The 23,103-nt window shown below is 45.6% G+C and overlaps 1 protein-coding gene across 1 annotated transcript in view; it reads left to right on the top strand.

Moving 5' to 3' along the window:
- The first annotated feature begins 2,800 nt into the window (after nucleotides 1-2,800).
- LOC126209871 (insulin receptor-related protein-like) overlaps nucleotides 2,801-23,103 on the top strand; it is a 190,574-nt gene continuing 170,271 nt past the window's right edge. Inside the window, exons 1-2 of the mRNA XM_049938996.1 lie at nucleotides 2,801-3,079; nucleotides 19,036-19,334. Of these exons, the coding sequence (XP_049794953.1) occupies nucleotides 2,801-3,079; nucleotides 19,036-19,334 (578 nt within the window). The remainder of the gene's footprint in view (nucleotides 3,080-19,035; nucleotides 19,335-23,103) is intronic.

Raw genomic sequence — 23,103 nt, 5'->3', positions numbered from 1 at the left:
TGACTGGCAACGGCTGGGAGAGCGGTGTGCTGACCACATGTCACTCCGAATCCGCATCCAGCGACGCCTATGGCTAAGGATGACACGGTGGCCAGTCGGTACTGTTGGACATTCAGGGGCGATTCGGGCGGTGCTTCTTTTGGTGCCACAAATTTCTTGTATCCCCAGTTCTATTCAGTACCTCCTCGTTAGTTACGTCATCTACCCATCTAATCTTCAGCATTCTTCTGTAGCACCACATCTCAAAAGCTTCCATTCTCTCCTTTTTTAAACAGTTAATCGTCCAGTTATCACTTCCAAACGTGGATACACTCCGTCTAAATACCCTGAGAAAAGATTTGCTATCACGTATGTCTATTTTCGTTCTTAATAAATTTCTCTTCTTCAAAAATGCTTTTCTTGCCATTGCCAGTCTACATTTTATATCGTCTCTATTTCTACCATGATCAGCAATTTTTCAGCCGAAATAGCAAAAGTTACCACTTTAAGTGTCTCGTTTCCCATGCTTATTCCCTCAGTCTGACCTGTTTTAATTTGACTACATCCCATATCCTTGTCTTGTTTTTATTTATTTTATTTTTTTGTGTTCATCTTATCTGCCAGTACCTTTGGTAAAAACGAATTGTGCTGCTATCTCACTGTTATTCTAAGGTGAATTTTTTTCCTTTGCAGACCGAGATGATCAACGCGATGTGATGAAGTCATCACCACAGAGGAAGGAATCACGTCTTCACGCAGTGAGAACGTGTTAACATCGAGCACTGTGCTCCGGAGTACGATTTACCCGTCGTCCATAGGGTACTGCTGTAGCTTGTGTGTTATGTGGGATCCAGGCGGCTGTGACTCACAAGGGCCTCTCGGCTTACGCTGTGTGATTAGCGACACCACAGTTCTACTGTTACCGAGTCTGTGATTTCATAGCTACTCCTATGACTTTTTTGACACTGCCTCCCTCCGTCTGAAAGGGACATTACAGGGGAAAAAAATCTCTTGAAACAGACAGATAGCTAAGCAGATAACAGACACCACTTCCTTTCTAGTCAGTCGAGCTCAGAAAACGAAACGTACCTTCCAAGCTTAAAATACTTATTCCTTAAACTAAAGATTTCCTAACTGAAGTAATAGCTGATCGTTGACAGCTGTTGGCGAGTAGTGTAGCGTGTGTTGGAAGGCTGTAACAGTGCCCGTGCGTACTGAATATTAATGGTTCTAAGAGTGAAAAGATTCCCGGCCAATTAGCCACGTCATTAATGCTCTCCATTTGCATTTTGTTTTTGTGCGTAGCTGCTTGGGAAAGATCTCCGGCGAGGAGATTCAGCGAGATCAGTACCCGCTTACCGTCTTGAGCTCAGCCAAGGTGCTATTCAGTGCGGGTGGTAAAGTTTGAAAAGGTCGGATTGAAATTTTAAGTAGCAGAATAGCTTCCATTGCTGTAGGTAGGTGGCTGTGAAGCTGACCGACGAAAATTAGCTAAAGTACACTGTATTGTTGCCTTAACTAAATTTCACTGTGCCATAAAATTTCGATCTGCTTTCATTTAAAGTATGCGTGTGATTCTGGTGTAGGAAACCATTGGAAGTAGTGTTTCGCTGTCGTAAAGTATATGGCGTAGAATTAATTATTCAGTGACTGTGTAATTCAAACACGCTATACTGTAACGCTAGTAATCGAAACATGTTTAACACCGACGTTTCATGAAGGAGACTTTAGTGCTGGGAAGTGCTTTCTTTGTTTCAAAATCGAAGGGTGTATATTTTTTATTTTTTATTTTTTTTAGGCGTGTGTCATCGTGAGGACGAAATTCAGGCACTGACAATAGCTAAGGCGTGTGACATACACCATATTCTATGGGTGTGTTAATACTGAAATGTAACAAAAGAAACGTGAAATCTGAGGAAAGAATACTATCGGTAGTTAGGGGCTACACATATATGTACCTGGGCCAGGACAAAGAAAAAGAAGTCTAAGTATTGGTGACAGTCAGATTATCAATTTTGTAAAAACTTGAAAAGACACGTGTGAAGCTGGCGTAGGGAGTACATTTCTAGATCGCTTATGGACTCTTCTGTCGTAAGGCAGAAAATCTAGGCATTTGCAATAGTAATCCATGCTTGTGACGCGTTACATTGTTGTACGTAAATGGGCGACCATTGTCGTTTCCTCAAGGGCACTAGCTGTAGTTCAAAGCGAGAGACATTTCTAGTGTCCCGCTGACGGATGAGCGATCATAAGAAAACACTCGAGAGTTATCACGATTAGCGAAAACAGGTTGCCCATATTAAAATTACAACTGTCTCTTTCTAGACGGTACGGCAGCATATATTTCCGTTTTTCTTGCAGAGATGTTCCATCATAAGACAAATTCCAGGCGATTCCAGGCTTTGACAGTAGCTATTGTAACTTGTGAAAAATACTAACCTGTTTTCTAAAAGTGGGCCAACATTGGTGTTTCGTCAAGGATACCATCAGGGCATCAGAGTGACAGGTATTTTCAGGGCCCTTGTAGGACTTAAGCATTACAAGCTAACCTCTGAAGTCTCGCCAGACCTAGTTGTATACATATAAATCGTCTTTTGTCACTTCCCACCCGAAAGAAAAGAAAGAAACACTCTCGATAGATCAAACTCACGTATAGCTACAACTTTCATTTGGGACGGCCCTAACCACACACGTAAGGGAAGTAGTCATCTCCCGACGGCTAGGGTAAGTTCTTTACGAGTCGCTGATTCCTCGCCCAGCTAGAAGTGCGACTATGGGGAGGGACTGGAGTGCGTGCCTAGTGCGTGAGACGAGTTGGGCGATGCTTGTGGTGGGGGTGGTGGTGCTGCTGCGGGCGGGCGCCACCCCGGAGCCTCCGCCCCCGCCGCCCCCGACGCTGCCCCCGACGCCGGCGCCGACGCTGCCCGCGCCGCTGACCAACCACACGGGCATCTGCGGCAGCGTGGACGCGCGCAACAACGTCACCGAACTGAAGCGCAAGCTGCAGGGCTGCCGCGTCATCGAGGGCTTCCTGCACGTCGTGCTCATGGACAACACCAACGAGACCAGCTTCCTCAACGTCAGCTTCCCCGAGCTCAGGGTGAGTGCGGCTATTTGCCCTAAGACTAGTTTACGCGACGACGCTGGGCTGCACGCCACTTAAACTAGTCCCTACCTGTGCTTCCTTTCCTTACATAAGGTGGGCTGGCAGCGGCAACTTTACTCCGCTCTTCAGCCACAGGCAGTACAATAAGGGAAAAATCAATGAAGACACAAAAGTAACATAACGTTGTTTAAAAAAAAACAGTAGATATACGAGGTGTGGCTAGAAAAAAACCGGACTAGTACTGGTGAAACAATAAAACGAATGCAATAAGGCTGAAAGTCGCGTGGCCTGTCACGTGACTCTCGCTCCGCCTACTGCTCGAGTTTCATCTGCCTCCTGCACTCAGTCTGCCCGTGGCGTCTGTTTTAAGTAGTTGACGTTTTGTCTGTGCGTCGGAAAATGTTGAGTGTACAGAAAGAACAGCGTGTTAACATCAAATTTTGTTTCAAACTAGGAAAATCTGCAAGTGAAACGTTTGTAATGTTACAACAAGTGTACGGCGATGATTGTTTATCGCGAACGCAAGTGTTTGAGTGGTTTAAACGATTTAAAGATGGCCGCGAAGACACCAGTGATGACACTCGCACTGGCAGACCATTGTCAGCAAAAACTGATGCAAACATTGAAAAAATCGGTAATCTTGTTCGACAAGATCGCCGTTTAACAATCAGAGCAGTGTCTGAGTTAACAGGAGTTGACAAGGAAAGTGTCGAACAAGTTTACCGATTTTTTCAATGTTTGCATCAGTTTTTGCTGACAATGGTCTGCCAGTGCGAGTGTCATCACTGGTGTCTTCGCGGCCATCTTTAAATCGTTTAAACCACTCAAACACTTGCGTTCGCGATAAACAATCATCGCCGTACACTTGTTGTAACATTACAAACGTTTCACTTGCAGATTTTCCTAGTTTGAAACAAAATTTGATGTTAACATGCTGTTCTTTCTGTACACTCAACATTTTCCGACGCACAGACAAAACGTCAACTACTTAAAACAGACGCCACGGGCAGACTGAGTGCAGGAGGCAGATGAAACTCGAGCAGTAGGCGGAGCGAGAGTCACGTGACAGGCCACGCGCCTTTTAGCCTTATTGCATTCGTTTTATTGTTTCACCAGTACTAGTCCGGTTTTTTTCTAGCCACACCTCATAGTAATTTAAAAACCACAAAGCCGTTCACACGCAGAGAAAAACAAGGAAACTGTCAGCACTGTACACGAACACTGATGATTTAGACGACACACGAGAATGAAGGATCGTGGGCGGCGAAAACACTAAGGCACAAACACGACAGTACACCCACACAAAACCGACGGCGATGATCTCCGGCGCGCTAATGTTCATGGGACGTGTGCGAGTCTGGGGACCTGCCAAAAGGGGTAAAAGGTAGGGGAGGAGGGAGAGGGGAGAGTGGAGATGCCAGTGGCAGGGGAGGTGGGGGAAGGAAAAAATGTATAGGGGGTAGGGGAAGCCTGGGGGAGGAGGGGGGAGGAAGGGAGAAGAGAGAGAGGGTGCACTGAGGAAAAAACACAGGAAATGGAGGAGGATGAAAGTTGATAGAAGGGGTAGATGGAGGGGAGGAGGGCATCATTAGGGAGGGGGAGCTGGTGGAAGCCACCTTGGGAGAGGGTATGGAGAGTGGAGAGATGGAGAGCATGTGGGACGTGGAAATACAGGCGCGGCAGCGGACAGGGGTGGGAGAGGATGGGAGAGACAAGTGGGTGAGGAGGATCTAGTTTACGGGAGGTGTAAAGGATCTGTATCCGTTCGAGGAAAAGTAGGAGGAGTGGGAATAAGATAGTACAGGATCCGCGTTGGGGGAGTGGAGACGGATGCGGTAGGCGATGCAGAGAGCATGGCGTTCGAGGATTTGAAGGGATTTGTAAAAGGTAGGAGGGGTGAAGATCCAGGCAGGATGGGTGTGCTTTCTTATGACCTGAGTGATTTTATTACTGGAAAGTGAGAACATATTTTTCGAAGCAATTATTGGCAGATCAAGAATAATTTTTTTTTTCTTTATTGTATTTCAATTCCCCATCGGGGCGGGCTGGCAGCAGCATATGCGCTGCTCTTCAGCCGTAAAGAATAAATACTTTCCATTATTACAAGCTTCTCTACCCACACGTAATAACGGAAACTGCACTATATATATATATATATATATATATATATATATATATATATATATATATATATATACACTCCTGGAAATGGAAAAAAGAACACATTGACACCGGTGTGTCAGACCCACCATACTTGCTCCGGACACTGCGAGAGGGCTGTACAAGCAATGATCACACGCACGGCACAGTGGACACACCAGGAACCGCGGTGTTGGCCGTCGAATGGCGCTAGCTGCGCAGCATTTGTGCACCGCCGCCGTCAGTGTCAGCCAGTTTGCCGTGGCATACGGAGCTCCATCGCAGTCTTTAACACTGGTAGCATGCCGCGACAGCGTGGACGTGAACCGTATGTGCAGTTGACGGACTTTGAGCGAGGGCGTATAGTGGGCATGCGGGAGGCCGGGTGGACGTACCGCCGAATTGCTCAACACGTGGGGCGTGAGGTCTCCACAGTACATCGATGTTGTCGCCAGTGGTCGGCGGAAGGTGCACGTGCCCGTCGACCTGGGACCGGACCGCAGCGACGCACGGATGCACGCCAAGACCGTAGGATCCTACGCAGTGCCGTAGGGGACCGCACCGCCACTTCCCAGCAAATTAGGGACACTGTTGCTCCTGGGGTATCGGCGAGGACCATTCGCAACCGTCTCCATGAAGCTAGGCTACGGTCCCGCACACCGTTAGGCCGTCTTCCGCTCACGCCCCAACATCGTGCAGCCCGCCTCCAGTGGTGTCGCGACAGGCGTGAATGGAGGGACGAATGGAGACGTGTCGTCTTCAGCGATGAGAGTCGCTTCTGCCTTGGTGCCAATGATGGTCGTATGCGTGTTTGGCGCCGTGCAGGTGAGCGCCACAATCAGGACTGCATACGACCGAGGCACACAGGGCCAACACCCGGCATCATGGTGTGGGGAGCGATCTCCTACACTGGCCGTACACCACTGGTGATCGTCGAGGGGACACTGAATAGTGCACGGTACATCCAAACCGTCATCGAACCCATCGTTCTACCATTCCTAGACCGGCAAGGGAACTTGCTGTTCCAACAGGACAATGCACGTCCGCATGTATCCCGTGCCACCCAACGTGCTCTAGAAGGTGTAAGTCAACTACCCTGGCCAGCAAGATCTCCGGATCTGTCCCCCATTGAGCATGTTTGGGACTGGATGAAGCGTCGTCTCACGCGGTCTGCACGTCCAGCACGAACGCTGGTCCAACTGAGGCGCCAGGTGGAAATGGCATGGCAAGCCGTTCCACAGGACTACATCCAGCATCTCTACGATCGTCTCCATGGGAGAATAGCAGCCTGCATTGCTGCGAAAGGTGGATATACACTGTACTAGTGCCGACATTGTGCATGCTCTGTTGCCTGTGTCTATGTGCCTGTGGTTCTGTCAGTGTGATCATGTGATGTATCTGACCCCAGGAATGTGTCAATAAGGTTTCCCCTTCCTGGGACAATGAATTCACGGTGTTCTTATATATATATATATATATATATATATATATATATATATACAGGGGTCCATTGATAGTGACCGGGCCAAATGTCTCACGAAATAAGCATCAAACGAAAAAATTCCAAAGAACGAAACTCGTCTAGCTTGAAGGAGGAAACCAGATGGCGCTGTGGTTGGCCCACTAGATGCCACTGCCACAGGTCAGACGAATATCAACTGCGTTTTTTTTTAATAGGAACCCCCATTTTTATTACATATTCGTGTAGTACGTAAAGAAATATGAATGTTTTAGTTGGACCACTTTTTTCGCTTTGTGATAGATGGCGCTGTAATAGTCACAAACATACGGCTCACAATTTTAGACGAAAAGTTGGAAACAGGTACGTTTTTTAAATTAAAATACAGAATGTAGGTACGTTTGAACATTTTGTTTCGGTTGTTCCAGTGTGATACAGTACCTTTGTGAACTTATCATTTCTGAGAACGCATGCTGTTACAGCGTGATTGCCTGTAAATACCACAGTAATGCAATAAATGCTCAAAATGATGGCCGTCAACCTAAATGCATTTGGCAATACATTCCTCTCAACACACGAGTAGTTCGCCTTCCGTAATGTTCGCACATGCATTGACAATGCGCTGACGCATGTTGTCAGGCGTTGTCGGTGGATCACAATAGCAAATATCCTTCAACGTTCCCCACAGAAAGAAATCCGGGGACGTCAGATCCGGTGAACGTGCGGGCCAGGGTATAGTGCTTCGACGACCAATCCACCTGTCATGAAATATACTATTCAATACCGCTTCAACCGCACGCGAGCTATGTGCCAGACATCCATCATGTTGGCACTACATCGCCCTTCTGTCATGCAGTGAAACATCTTGTAGTAACATCGGTAGAACATTACGTAGAGAATCAGCATACATTGCACCATTTAGAGTGCCATCGATAAAATGGGGGCCAAGCATCCTTCCCCCCATAATGCCGCTCCATACACTAACCCGCCAAGGTCGCTGATGTTCCACTTGTCTCACCCATCGTGGATTTTCCGTTGCTCAATAGTGCATATTATGCCGGTTTACGTTACCGGTGTTGGTGAATGACGCTTCGTCGCTAAATAGAACGCGTGCAAAAAATCTGTCATCGTCCCGTAATTTCTCTTGTGCCTAGTGGCACAACTCGTGGTGCATAGAAATATGGTACGGGTGCAATCGATGTTGATGTAGCATTCTCAACATCAACGTTTTTGAGTTTTCCGATTCTCGCGCAATTTGTCTGCTACTGATGTGCGGATTAGCCGTGACAGCAGCTAAAACACCTACTTAGGCAGCATCATACCGAGCAGCATACATAACACACGCCCATTGAGCATTTTGATCACAATAGCCATACATCAACACGATATCGACCTTATCCGCAATTGTTAAACAGTCCATTTTAACACGGGTAATGTATCACGAAGCAAATACCGTCTGCACTGGCGGAATGTTACGTGATACCACGTACTTATAGGTTTGTGACGATTACAGCGCCATCTGTCACAAAGCGAAAAAAGTGGTCCAACTAAAACATTCATATTTCTTTACGTACTACACGAATATGTAATAAAAAATGGGGGTTCCCATTTTAAAAAACGCAGTTGATATCCGTTTGACCTATGGCAGCGCCATCTAGCGGGCCAACCATAGCGCCATCTGGTATCCCCCTTCAAGCTAGACGAGTTTCGTTCTTTGTAGTTTTTTCGTTTGACCCGTATTTTGTGAGATATTTGGCCCGGTCACGATCAATGGACCACCCAGTATATATATCTTGAGTTTATGAATTATTATTCTGAGATCAAAGGTACCAGGACTGATCAAAAAATTTTTCTACTTTTACCTTTTTCTTCTAGAGTGCGGTCACCTTCGAAACACTCTCCTCTGCAGTTGATACGCCACTCCCAATGCCGTTCCCATTTCCGGAAGCAGGCTTGCTACGCCTCTTTCTGGATTGCGCGAAGCGCTGTCTTCTCATTTCCCTTTATCTCGTCTATCGTTGCAAATCTTCGTCCTTTCAACGGGCCTCGGTGCCAGTGACGGCCATTTATTGTTTACAAGGAAGCCAGTTTCGGGCCGGCTACCAAACTGTCTGTGTGCTAAACACACTGAGCATACACCTGGAGCTGTGCTCTCAGGTGCGCGTTATTTGGCAGCAGCAGCGCTCTCACGGTCATCTTATGCAACCCAAGGGCACAATTGTACGTCAGCCTGGTGACTGATTTTGCTGTGCAGCCATTCATGAACAGCATTCCAGGGGGCGTTTTCCAACAGGATAACGCTCGCTCATATACCACTGTTGTAACACAACATGCTCTACAGAGTGTCGACATGTTGCTTTGGACTTCTCGATCACCAGTTCTGTATCCAATCGGGCACATATGTGACAGCAACTCCAGAATCATCCACAAACAGCATTAACCGTCTCTGTATTGACCGACCAGTTGTAACAGGCACGGAACTGCATCTCAGAAACTGACATCAGGAAACTGTACAACGCGACCTTTGAACGTTTGCGTGTTACATTCAACGTTTTGCCGATTACACCAATTATTAATGTACCGGCATTGCATGTTTGCAATGGTTTATCTCGCACTTAAATTAACCAGTGGCCTTACAATGTTAATCAGTTAAATATGTCTAAATTAATTACTTGCCTCCGCCCCCCATAAACCATGGACCTTGCCGTTGGTGGGGAGGCTTGCGTGGCTCAGCGATACAGATAGCCGTACCGTAGGTGCAACAAAAACAGAGGGGTATCTGTTGAGAGGCCAGACAAACGTGTGGTTCCTGAAGAGGGGCAGCACCCTTTTCAGTAGTTGCAGGGGCAACAGTCTGGATGACAGACTGATCTGGCCTTGTAACATCAACCAAAACGGGCTTGCTGAGCTGGTACTGCGAACGGCTGAAAGCAAGGGGAAACAACAGCTGTAATTTTTCCCGAGGGCATGAAACTTTACTGTATGGCTAAATGATAATGCCAACCTCTTGGGTAAAATATTCCGGAGGTAAAATAGTCCTCCATTCGGGTCTCCGGGCGGGGACTACTCAGGAGGGCGTCTTTATCAGGAGAAACAAAACTGGTGTTCTACGGATGGGAGTGTGGAATGTCAGATCCCTTAATCGGGCTGGAAGGTTAGAAAATTTAAAAAGGGAAGTGGATAGGTTAGAGCTGGATGTAGTGGGAATTAGTGAAGTTCGGTGGCAGGAGCAACAAGACTTCTGGTCAGTTGAATACAGGGTTATAAATACAAAATCAAATAGGGGTAACGCAGGAGTAGATTTAATAATGAATAAAAAATAGGAGCGCGGGTAAGCTTCTATGAACACCACAGTGAACACATTATTGTAGCCACGGTAGATACGCCGGCCGCGGTGGCCGAGCACTTCTAGGTACCTCAAAAATGGTTCAAATGGCTCTGAGCACTATGGGACTTAACTGCTGGGGTCATCAGTCCCCTAGAACTTAGAACTAAATAAACCTAGCTAACCTAAGGACATCACACACATCCATGCCCGAGAAAGGATTCGAACCTGCGACCGTTGCGGTCGCGCGGTTCCAGACTGTAGCGCCTAGAACCGCTTGGCCACCCCCGCCAGCCTAGGTACCTCAGTCCACAACAGCGCGACTGCTAGGGTCGCGGGCTCGAATCCTGCTTCGGGCATGGATGTGTGTGGTGTCCTTAGGTTAGTTAGGTTTAAGTAGTTCTAAGTTCTAGGGGACTGATGACCTTCGATGTTAAGTCCCATAGTGCTCAGAGCCATTTGAACCAAGGTAGATACGAAGTCCACGCCTACGACAGTAGTACAAGTGCATATGCCAACTAGGTCCGCAGATTACGAAGAGATTGAAGAAATGCATGATGAGATAAAAGAAACCATTCGGATAGTGAGGGGAGACGAAAATTTAGTAGTCATGGGTAACTGGAATTCGACAATAGGAAAATGAAAAGAAGGAAAAGTAACAGGTGAATATGGATTGGGGGTAAGAAATGAAAGGGGAAGCCAGCTGGCAGAATTTTGCGCAGAGCACAACTTAATCATAGCTAACACTTGGTTTAAGAATAATGAAAGAAGGTTGTATACGTGGAAGAGGCCTGAAAACAATGGAAGGTTTCAGATGGGTTGTATAATGGTGAGCTAGAGATTTAGGAACCAGGTTTTAAATTGTAAGACATTTCCAGGGGTAGATGTGGACTCGGACCAAAATTTATTTGTTATAAACTGTAGACTAAAACTGAAGAATCTACAAAAAAATACGAATTTACGGAGATGGGACGAGGATACACTAAAAGAACCAGAGGTGGTAGAGAATTTCAGAGAGAGCATTGAAGGACGATTGATAGGAACGGCGGAAAGAAATGCAGTAAAATAAGAATGGGTAGCTTTGAGAGATGAAATAGCGAAGGCAGCAGACGATCAAGTAGGTAAAAAGACGAGGACTAGTAGAAATCCTTGGGTAACAGACGAGATACTGAATTTAATTGATGAAAGGAGAAAAAATAAACATGCAGTAAATGAAGCAGGCGAAAAGGAATACAAACGTCTCAAAAATGAGATCGACAGGAAGTGCAAAACGGTTAAGCAGGGATAAATAACTACAGGACAAATGTAAGGATGTAGAGGCATATGTCACCAGAGGTAAGACAGACACTGCCTACAGGAAAATTAAAGAGACCTTTGGAGAAAAGAGAATCACTTGTATGAATATCAAGAGCTCAGATAGAAAACCAGTTCTAAGCAAAGAAGGAAAAGCAGGAAGGTAGGAGTACATAGATCGTCTATACTGTTCTTAAGTACAATATTACGGAAATGGAAGAGGACGTAGATGAAGATGAGATGGAAAATATGATACTGCGTGACGAGTTTGACAGAGCACTGAAAGACCTGAGTCGAAACAAGGCCCTGGTAGAACACAGTATTCCATTAGAACTACTGATAGCCTTGGCAGAACCAGCCCTGACGAATCTCTACTATTTTGTGAGACAGGAGAAATACCCTCAGGGTTCAAGAAGAATGTAATAATTTCAATCCCAAAGAAAGAAGATGTTGACAGGTGTGAAAATTACTGAACTATCAGTTTAATAAGTCATGGCTGCAAAATACTAACACGAATTCCTTACAGACGAATGGAAAAACTGGTAGAAGCCGGCCTTGGGGAAGATCAGTTTGGATACCGTAGAAATGTTGGAACACGTGAGGCAATACTGACCCTACGACTTATCTTAGAAGAAAGATTAAGGAAAGACAAACCTACGTTTCTAGCATTTGTAGACTTAGAGAAAGCTTTTGACAATGTTGACTGGAATATTCTCCTTCAGATTCTGAAGGTGGCAGGGGTCAAATACAGGGCACGAAAGGCTATTTACAATCTGTATAGGAACGAGTTGGCAGTTATAAGAGTCGAGGGACATGAAAGGGAAGCAGTGGTTCGGAAGGGAGTGAGACAGGGTTGTAGCCGATCCCCGATGTTATTCAATCTGTATATTGAGCGAGCAGTAAAGGAAAGAAAAGAAAAATGTGGGGTAGGAATTAAATCCACGGACAAGAAATTAAAACTGTGAGATTTGCCGATGATATTGTAATTCTGTCAGAAACAGCAAAGAACCTGCAAGAGCAGTTGAACGGAATGGACTGTGTCTTGAAAGGAGAATATAAGATGAACATCAACAAAAGCAAAACGATGACAATGGAATGTAGTCTAAGTAAATCGGGTGATGCTGAGGGAATTAGATTAGGAAATGAGACACTTAAAGTAGTAAAGGAGTTTTGCTATTTAGGGAGTAAAATAACTGATGATGGTCGAAGTAGAGAAGATATAAAACGTAGACTGGCAATGGCAAGGAAAGCGTTTCTGAGGAAGAGAAATTTGTTAACATCGAGTATAGATGTAGGCGTCAGGAAGTCATTTCTGAAAGTATTTGTATCTCGTGTATGGAAGTGAAACCTAGGCGATAAATAGTTTAGACAAGAATAGACTTTCGAATCGTGGTGCTACAGAAGAATGCTGAAGATTAGATGGGTAGATCACGTAACTGATGAGGAGGTACTGAATAGAATTGGGGAGAAGAGGAATTTGTGGCACAACGTGACTGGAAGAAGGAATCGATTGGTAGGACACGTTTTGAGGCATCAAGGAATCACCAATCTAGTACTGGAGGCCAGCGTGGGGGGTAAAAATCGTAGAGGGAGACCAAGGTATGAATACACTAAACAGATTCAGATGGATGTAGGCTGCAGTAGGTACTTCGAGATGAAGAGGCTTGCACAGGATAGAGTAACATGGAGAGCTGCATCAAACCAGTCTCTGGACTAAAGACCACAACAACACACATTAATTACCTTTTGGCGTTGCGATTTTTTTTCTGTCAGTGTATGAGATTAGTTATACTTTCTGTGTGAAATTCTCTTCCTGCGATAAAATAATAAATTGAACAGGCCAATGTTACATCTTAAGTGAGAACCTTCCGGATTATTTATCGGAAATGACAACTAAATATCAAGTGAATTTGGCAGGACACTTCTGAAGCACACCAGGGAGTAAATCAACAGTCACGTATGTGCCAAATGTAGTTACCAGTACTCCATTATACTAACGATAGGGTGATTGCTTTCAGTCAGCCGATGGGGTGAACTAGCTAGCAGTTGAGAAGTTCGCCTTTCCAAGGCGCGCCGAAGTCTACTTCTACCTCACAGACTGGCAGGGGAGCATGCTCAATGGTTTTGATCTAAAGCACAGTTACGAATAATATCCAGGCTCACCGACTATAACTCAAACTTCGTAAATAAATAGCAGGGGAATTATTATGACGGCCCTTCTCTTCGGTAGTAGTCGTAATGATTTTTTCCGTCAGACTGAGAAACTGATTCGTCAGATGCGATTCACGTCTTCATTACGAATTGATAAACAGTTCTTCCATGGGCACGACATAACTTCTCAAATCAAGTAGGCGAAGTGGGCTTTTGAGCCCACTCGCAAATTAATAGGACCGGCCGGTATGGGCAGAGAAAATCTGGTTCGTGCTTCTGCTAACACGAAGGAGATAGCACCTTGCATGAGCACAAGTAAAATGGAACATAAAACGCGGACAGCATTGTATGAACATGGATTGGCGATTTCTACGAACAGCTGGAAGGCGTCGCCATGGGTAGTCCTCTCAGTCCAGTGGTGGCCAACTTCTTCATGGAACAATTGAAGCTCAGGTACTGGAATTGGCGACTTGTAAAGCTAAGGTGTAGTACAGATACGTCGATGATACTTTCGTTGTGTCGAGTCATGGTGAAGAACAGCTCGGTGACTTCCTAAGACGAACAGACTCAACACCAACATAAAATTTACCATGGAAGTAGAAAAGGACAAAAAACTGCCGTTTCTAGATGTGCTGGTCACAAGGGATGGTGAAAACCTGGGACACAGAGTGTATCGAAAACCGACACACACGGACCGATACCTGCACAAACTATCAAACCACCACCCGAGTCAGAAAAGAGGCATGATTAGTACGCTCGTAACGAGAGCAGGACGAATATGTGAGCCTCAACACCTCAAACGAGAAATGCAACACCTGGAAACTGTTCTGAGGAGCAATGGGTACTCTACAAATTATATTAGAAGTGTAACAGAGCCAAACACCTGGTGAAGTAAGGAACCAGAAAAGGAAATGTCGGGTACGGCCTTTCTGCCATACATTCCCTGAGTGACGAACAGAATCGGTCGTATATGGCGCAAACATGGCGTAAAGACGCTTTTCAAACCGACAAGGTAGATCAAAGAGTGTCTTAGATCGGCAAAGGAAAAAAGGGACCCACTTGCAATGTCGGGAATATACCGTATACCATGCACATGCGGAAAAGTTTATGTCGGAATGAATAGACGATCGATCAACAATCAGGATCAAAGAACATAAGCGACATTGCAGGTTGGGACAGGTGGAGAAATCGGCTGTGGCAGAGCACAAACTGAGACCGACCACGTAATAAAATTCGCCGACACGGAATTTCTGGCTGTAGAGAAGCACTATCACACGCGCTTGTTCAGAGAAGCTGTAGAAATACAAAAACAGGCGAACAACTTCAACAAGAAAGAGGAAAGCCTTAAGGTAAACGGATCCTGGCTTCCCGTACTGCAGCGAACGACCGTCGCAGGTAGCAAGAGGAGAACCGCACCGGAAATGATGGCGAAGAAGCCCTCGACGTTGGCGCACCAGATGCATACAGTCTGCGGCCGCGAGCTCGGCTCCAGTTCATCACCGGCAATGGAGGCTGAAGCTTTGACAATGCCAGCCACTCGTGCTGGCGAAACGTCAGAAAAATCATTAGATGAACGTCGACCGAAGAACCCGAGACAGAAGCCAATAGGCAATTTGTTATTGTATGTATTGTCTGAAATATGTCTTCATTAAAAGAAACTGCTATTCGGTCTGCAGTTATCAAAATAACGAGTAATGTCATATATCTGTAGCGACTACAATATAATCGCAGATATTGCTCTGTCAGTGAAAGCCAAATGCGTCTGATAAACGGCCGTGCCAAAATGCAGTGCGCTTCAGACGGAAGGGAACCTATATATCATCAACAGGCCCATCAAGCTGAATGTGGGGTGAAGTGCTGCGAAAATGACGACGTCTGTTTTACAAGTAGTCCCTGATTTTTTCATACTAGCGAAGCCTTTAGGGTGCCAGAAACTTTATATGAGAATTAACACAATGCAAATGTTAAAATAGACTACTACGTTAAGGGGCTCCGGAACGCCCTATACTTGCAATGTTAAAATAACGCTTATAAATTACATCTTTCCTCACAAAGTATTTGAGGTAGGAAGTTGAACTTTTTACAGATTATTTATTGGAATATGGGCTACAACTTAACACAGGGATTTTACAAAATTTTAGTTCAGTTATTGAAGATTTTTTTTCAATTGTAATGAAAATCGAGCGACAAAGATTGGATTAACTTTTTACTGCATTCCAGGTCCATAGGATGGATTATCTTCATACTCTGCAAACTCCTCCTCCAGCTTCCTCTTGTTCCTCCTCCTGTTTACTCTTGCTTGTATTTCTAGACTCTTTACAGCCCTGTCTGCAGCCCGAAGGCGTTCCTTGTCTAAAGCAAGCATCGCTCGTACCATGTTAGAACCTATCTTCATTCCCATATTTCTAAATACCTTTGGCTTTCCAACATTTCTCCTTTTCTTAAAAGCCTTCAGAGGATTTCTAATAACTTTACTTTTACTCATTATTATACTTCAACAAAACAGAGACTCAAGAAACAGAATTAATTACGAATATTTTCGAGATAACGACAGAGTAAATAAACATGAAACAATCGACAATCACACCAGCGATATATATTGAACCATCACAGGTTAGCCACAACACATACTTTATCTCACATCACTAAAATGTACCTGATGAACACGGACGTTAATAATAACACCATTTGACAGCAGCCACAGTGGGTCACACCCATGTAGAACACATTTCAAAAAAAATTTAAAAATAGTTGTAGTCATCGGAATTGAATAAATTATATATCTATTAAAAGGTAATAGTCTGCAGATTCAGAAAACGCAAAAAAGTAAAAATTGAACTTTTCATGATTTTGAGCCTTTCCGGAGCCCCTTAAAAGGTATTCTCTTTGTGGCTGAATATGACTCACAAGGAATTACTCGTGTGCGAAATCGCAAGTTCAGTCTTTAGTAAGCCTCATTTGGAACTGTTATTTTAACAGGTATACCGGTAAAAATGTTTGTTGGTAATGGCTCACCCTGTGTATCAGGAGTGGGACAGAAAATGAGTGTCCAGGAAGTGCAGAGGCCAATCTTCTGTGAAATATAAGTATTACACTTCAAAAATTGACATCACCGACATTCAAGAACTGTTCAAATCAAATCATTATCTTGCACCATGAACACCGAATTAAGCGCACCACAGTGACCATAAAGGTTCACACCGTCAAGATCGATGGCGAACTCCTTGGGGGATGCAAACCGTGCAGGACCTTCAGCTAGTTATACACTCTTAAGGAATGCATATGGAATCGTACTGGCGTAACGGGGTAATGAGAAGTGATGGAATGTGATGGCACGCTGAATGCGAAACGGTCTATCTTGGAGCTTAGAGTGTAACTCGGTCAAGTAGTTTTCTAAATGTTTGGTAACAACGCTGTCACCTGTACATGTTCTGTAAACACATTTATATAGATTTATACACTGTGTGTATAAAAAATATATAGCTTATCTATGATAATTATCACGGGTTCGAGTCCCGGCCGGGGCACACATTTTCAACATGTCCCCAATGATGTATATCAATGCCTGTTTGCAGCTAGGGTGTTGATTTAATTATCATTTCATTCTAGAGAAGCTGCACCGTCATGGATGGTATCTGTTCTTTCGGAAACAGATACTACCTTCATATATATATATAGCTTATGTCCTCCCAAATCCTTACAAAAGTAAGTGTACAGTGTGCTTCCCGCTAAAACTCAGAAAACATTCCCGGTACGATCAATGGAGTTACATGGTGTGGTAGCCCTCTCTCCCCTATACAAGAAAAAGTTCCCGGTCGTACCCGAAGGGCGTGCTTTTGAAGATATAAAGGCCAGGATGTATCACCCGCTAGAAATTTCGAGAGTACTCGAGAAAATTCCAGAACATTCTGGAAGATTCCAAATGGTCGAGAACACCCCAGATCACTAAGGTTCACACTGCCCTCTGGAAAGAAAGCACATCACCTGGAGCTTTCTTACAGTCCACACAGTCGTCTCCATACACGCCACGCATCTTCCACTCAGTTTATGCCCTCTGGCCCACAGATGTCGAGCTACACTTCGCTGTCGTCCACAATCTGGCGACAGTAACATGTGCACCATGTTTATCTCGTAGTTGAGGCTTCTCTCTGTACAAAATACTTTGCGCAGTGCAAACATCACACTGGAATGAGATTTTCACTCTGCAGCGGAGCGTGCACTGATATGAAACTTCCTGGCAGATTAAAACTGTGTGCCGGACTGAGACTCGAACCCGAGACTTTTGCCTTTTGCAGGCAAGTGCTCTACCAACTGAGCTACCCAAGCACGGCCCACGCCCCGTCCTCACAGCTTTTCTTCTGCCAGTACCTCGTCTCCTACTTTCCAAACTTTACAGAAGCTCTCCTGCGAACCTTGCAGAACTAGCACTCCTGAAAGAAAGGATATTGCGGAGATGGCTGGTTCAAATGGCTCTGAGAACTACGTGAATTAACTTCTGAGGTCATCAGTCCCCTAGAACATAGAACTACTTAAACCTACCTAACCTAAGGACATGCCCGAGGCAGGATTCGAACCTGCGACCGTAGCGGTCGCACGGTTCCAGACCGTAGCGCCTAGAACCGCTCGGCCACTCCGGCCGGCTATTGCGGAGACATTGCTTAGCCACGGCCTTGGGGATGTTTCCAGAATGATATATTCACTCCGGAGCGGAGTGTGTGCTCATACCTCACAGATTTACTTCTGCCAGTACCTAGTCTCCTACTTTCCAAACTTCACAGAAGCTCTCCTGCGAACCGTGCAGAACTAGCACTTCTGAAAGAAAGGATATTGCGGAGACATGGCTTAGCCACAGCCTGGGGGATGTTTCCAAATGAGATTTTCACTCTGCAGCTGAGTGTGCCCTCATATGAAACTTCCTGGCAGATTAAAACTGTGTGCGGACCGAGACTCGAACTCGGGACCTTTGCCTTTCGCGGGCAAGTGCTCTACCAACTGACTACCCAAGCACGACTCACGCCCCGTCCTCACAGCTTTACTTCTACCAGTACCTCGTCTCCTACCTCCCCAACTTTACTGAAATTCCAAACTTCAAGCTATTTCATCGTGAAATTGCAACATTCCAGCTGCAATACCACGGGAGAGATCCTCCTGTACATTTAACAGTAGGGGGGAACACTGCATCCCTGTGTCAGTCTTTTTAACCTAAGCACTTCGCTTTTACCGAGCGAGGTGGTGCAGTGGTTAGATACTGGACTCGCATTCGAGAGAACGACGGTTCAATCCCGCGTCCGGCCATCCTGATTTGGGTTTTCCGTGATTTCCCTAAGTCGCCCCAGGCAAATGCCGGTATGGTTCCTTTCAAAGGGCACGGCCGACTTCCTTCTCCGTCCTTCCCTAATCCGATGAGACCGATGACCTCGCTGTCTGGTCTCCTTTCCCAAAACAACCAACCAACCAACTTCGCTCTTGATCTTATTGCAAATGATGTACAACCCCTCAAATTTTAGCATTGGGGTCCTGGACCACCGTGTACCCGGACTACCGAGGCAGATGGTGTGGTGACGCTGTGCTGGTGTGCCGCAGGAGATCACCAGCTACCTGCTGGTGCACCGCGTGAAGGGGCTGCAGTCGCTGGGCGCGTTGTTCCCCAACCTGGCGGTGATCCGCGGCCAGGTGCTCTGGGTGGACCACGGCTACATCCGCTACTCGCTCATGATCTACCAGTTGGAGGACCTGAAGGAGGTGGCGCTCGCCTCGCTGACCAGCGTGCTGCGGGGCGCCGTGCGCATCGGCAAGGTGCCCCAGCTGTGCTACGCCCACACCGTCGACTGGGAGTCCATCGTCGCCTCCAAGGAGATCTACATAGACGCCCCGGAGTGCGGGTGAGTACGTCATGTCGTATACCCTGAGGTGACTCATGCCACACCTCCTAGCATCGTGTCGGACCACATTTTGACCAGAGTAGTGCAGCAACTCAACGTGGCATGGACTCAACAGGTCGTTGGAAGTCCCCTGCAGACATGTCGAGCCATGCTGCTCTATAGTAGTCCGTTATTGCGAATACATAGAAAGAAGGATCCTTTATTGTGTGATTATATGATAGCGGAACAAACACTGGTAGCAGTTGCTTCTGTAAAATATCTGGGAGTATGCGTATGGAACAATTTGAAGTGGAATGATAATATAAAATTAATTGTTGGTAAGGCGGGTGCCAGGTTGAGATTCATTGGGAGAGTCCTTAGAAAATGTAGTCCATCAACAAAGGAGGTGGCTTACAAAACACTCGTTGCTCATCAGTGTGGGATCCGTACCAGATCGGGTCGACGGAGGAGATAGAGAAGATCCAAAGAAGAGCGGCGCGTTTCGTCACAGGGTTATTTGGTAAGCGTGGTAGCGTTACGGAGATGCTTAGCAAACTGAAGGGGCAGACTCTGCAAAAGAGGCGCTCTGCATCGCGGTGTAGCCTGCAGTCCAGGTTTAGAGAGGGTGCGTTTCTGGATGAGGTATCGAATATATTGCTTCCCCCCCACTTATACCTCCCGAGGAGATCACGAATGTAAAATCAGAGAGATTCGAGCGAGCATGGAGGCTTTCCGGCAGTCGTTCTTCCCGCAACCATACGCGACTGTAACAGGAAAGGGAGGTAATGACAGTGGCACGTAAAGTGCCCTCCGCCACACACCGTTGGGTGGCTTGCGGAGTGTAAATGTAGATGCAGATGCAGAACTACTTCCGGTGGAGGATTTTGTGCACGAGCCTCTCGATTATGTCACATGAAGCTCAATGGGGCGATCTGGATGGGCAAATCATTCATTCGAACTGTCCAGGATGTTCTTCAAACCAATCTCGAATAATTGAGGCCCGATGACAAGGCGCAATGTCATCCATAAAAATTCCATCGTTGATTGGGGACATGATGTCCATGAATGGCTCCAAATGAACTCCAAATAGCCGAACATAACCACTTCTACGCAATGAGCCATGTCAACTCAGCATGCACGTCTATGGGGTCACCACCAGCTTGCAAAGTGTCTTGTTGACAACATGGATCCATCACTTTATGGGGTCTGCGTCACACACGAACCCTAGCGTTACCTATTACCAACTGATATCAGGACTCATCTGACCAGGTCGCGGTTTTTCAGTCGTCTAGAGTCTAACAGATATGTTAGTACTTTCAACATTGCTGCCCAGTCAGCAATCGTGATAATCTACACTACTGGCCATTAAAATTGCTACACCAAAAATAAATGCAGATGATAAACGGGTATTCATTGGACAAATATATTATACTAGAACTCACATCTGATTACATTTTCACGCAATTTGGGTGCATAGTTCCTGAGAAATCAGAACCCAGAACAACCACCTCCGGCCGTAATAACGGCCTTGATACGCCTGGGCATTGAGTCAAACAGAGCTTGGATGGCGTGTACAGGTACAGCTGCCCATGCAGCTTCAACACGATACCACAGTTCATCAAGTGACTGGCGTATTGTGACGTGCCAGTTGCTCGGCCACCATTGACCAGACGTTTTCAGTTGGTGAGAGATCTGGAGAATGTGCCGGCCAGGGCAGCAGTCGAACATTTCCTGTATCCAGAAAGGCCCGTACAGGACCTGCAACATTCGGTCGTGCATTATCCTGTTGAAATATAGGTTTTCGCAGGGATCGAATGAAGGGTAGAGCCACGGGTCGTAACACATCTGAAATGTAACGTCCACTGTTCAAAGTGCCGTCAATGCGAACAAGAGGTGACCGAGACGTGTAACCAATGGCACCCCGTACCATCACACTGGGTGTATACCGCAGAGACAGGCTGGACAGTGAAGAGGGAGGCGTGTTTATAGCGATAAAAAGTGCAATAGTATCGAAGGAAATTTACGGAGATCCTAAATGTGAAATAATTTGGGTGAAGGTCACGGTTAAAGCAGGCTCAGACATGGTAACTGGATGTCTCTATAGGCCCCCTGGCTCAGCAGCTGTTGTGGCAGAGCACCTGAAGGAAAATTTGGAAAATATTTTGAGTACATTTCCCGACCATGTTATAGTTCTGAGTGGAGATTTTAAGTTGCCGGATATAGACTGGGAGACTCAGACGTTTATAAGGGTGGCAGGGAGAGAGAATCCAGTGAAATTTTTTTAAGTGCATTATCTGAAAACTACCTTGAGCAGTTAAACAGAGAACCGACTCGTGGCGATAACATATTAGATCTTCTGGTGACAAACAGACCCGAACTATTTGAAACAGTTAGCGCAGAACAGGGAAGCAGTGATTACAAAACGGTTACGGCATCGATGATTTCAGCCGTAAGTACAAATATTCAAAAAGGTAGGAAGATTTTTCTGTTTAGCAAAAGTGACAAAAAGCAGATTACAGAGTACCTGACGGCTCAACACAAAAGTTTTGTCTCAAGTACAGATAGTGTTGAGGATCAGTGGACAAAGTTCAAAACCATCGTGCAGTATGCATTAGATGAGTATGTGCCAAGCAAGATCGTAATAGATGGAAAAGAGCCACAACCGAGTTAGAAAACTGCTACGGAAGCAAAGGGAACTTCACAGCAAACGTAAACATAGCCAAAGCCTTGCAGACAAACAACAATTAGGCGAAGCTAAATGTAGTGTTGGGAGGTCAATGCGAGAGGCGTTCAACGAATTCGAAAGTAAAGTTCTGTGTACTGACATGGCAGAAAATCCTAAGAAATTTTGGTCAAAGCGGTAGGTGGATCAAGACAAAATGTCCAGACACTGTGTGACCAAAATAGCACTGAAACAGAGGATGACAGACTAAAGGTCGAAATACTAAATGTCTTTTTCCAAAGCTGTTTCACAGAGGAAGACTGCACTGTAGTTCCTTCTCTAGATTGTCGCACAGATGACAAAATGGTAAATATCGAAATAGACGACAGAGGGATAGAGAAACAATTAAAATCGCTCAAAAGAGGAAAGGCCGCTGGACCTAATGGGATACCAGTTCGATTTTACACAGAGTACGCGAAGGAACTTGCCCCCCTTCTTGCAGCGGTGTACCGTGGGTCTCTAGAAGAGCGTAGCGTTCCAAAGGATTGGAAAAGGGCACAGGTCATCCCCGTTTTCAAGAAGGGACGTAGAACTGATGTGCAGAACTATATACCTATATCTCTAACGGCGATCAGTTGTAGAATTTTGGAACACGTATTACGTTCGAGTATAATGAGTTTTCTGGAGACTAGAAATTTAGTCTGTAGGAAACAGCATGGGTTTCGAAAAAGACGATCGTGTGAAACCCAGCTCACGCTACTCGTCCACGAGACTCAGAGGGCCATAGACACGGGTTCCCAGGTAGAATACATAGAAAGAAAGATCCTTTATCATTTAGCAACAATATAGCATGTCAGAAACTGGAAGCAGTTAATTCCATAAATTATCTGAGGGTAGGCATTAGGAGTGATTTAAAATGGAATGGTCATATAAAGTTGATCGTCGGTGAAGCAGATGCCAGACTGAGATTAATTGGAACAATCCTAAGGAAATGCAATCCGAAAACAAAGGAAGTAGGTTACAGTACATTTGTTCGCCCACTGCTTGAATATTGCTCAGCAGTGTAGGATCCGTACCAGATAGGGTTGATAAATGTAAATGTCGTGTGACTAGGGCCTCCCGTCGGGT

This window comes from Schistocerca nitens, chromosome 10 (genome assembly GCF_023898315.1).
Source record: "Schistocerca nitens isolate TAMUIC-IGC-003100 chromosome 10, iqSchNite1.1, whole genome shotgun sequence".
NCBI lineage: Eukaryota > Metazoa > Arthropoda > Insecta > Orthoptera > Acrididae > Schistocerca > Schistocerca nitens.
This window is presented reverse-complemented; position numbering and strand designations above follow the sequence as displayed.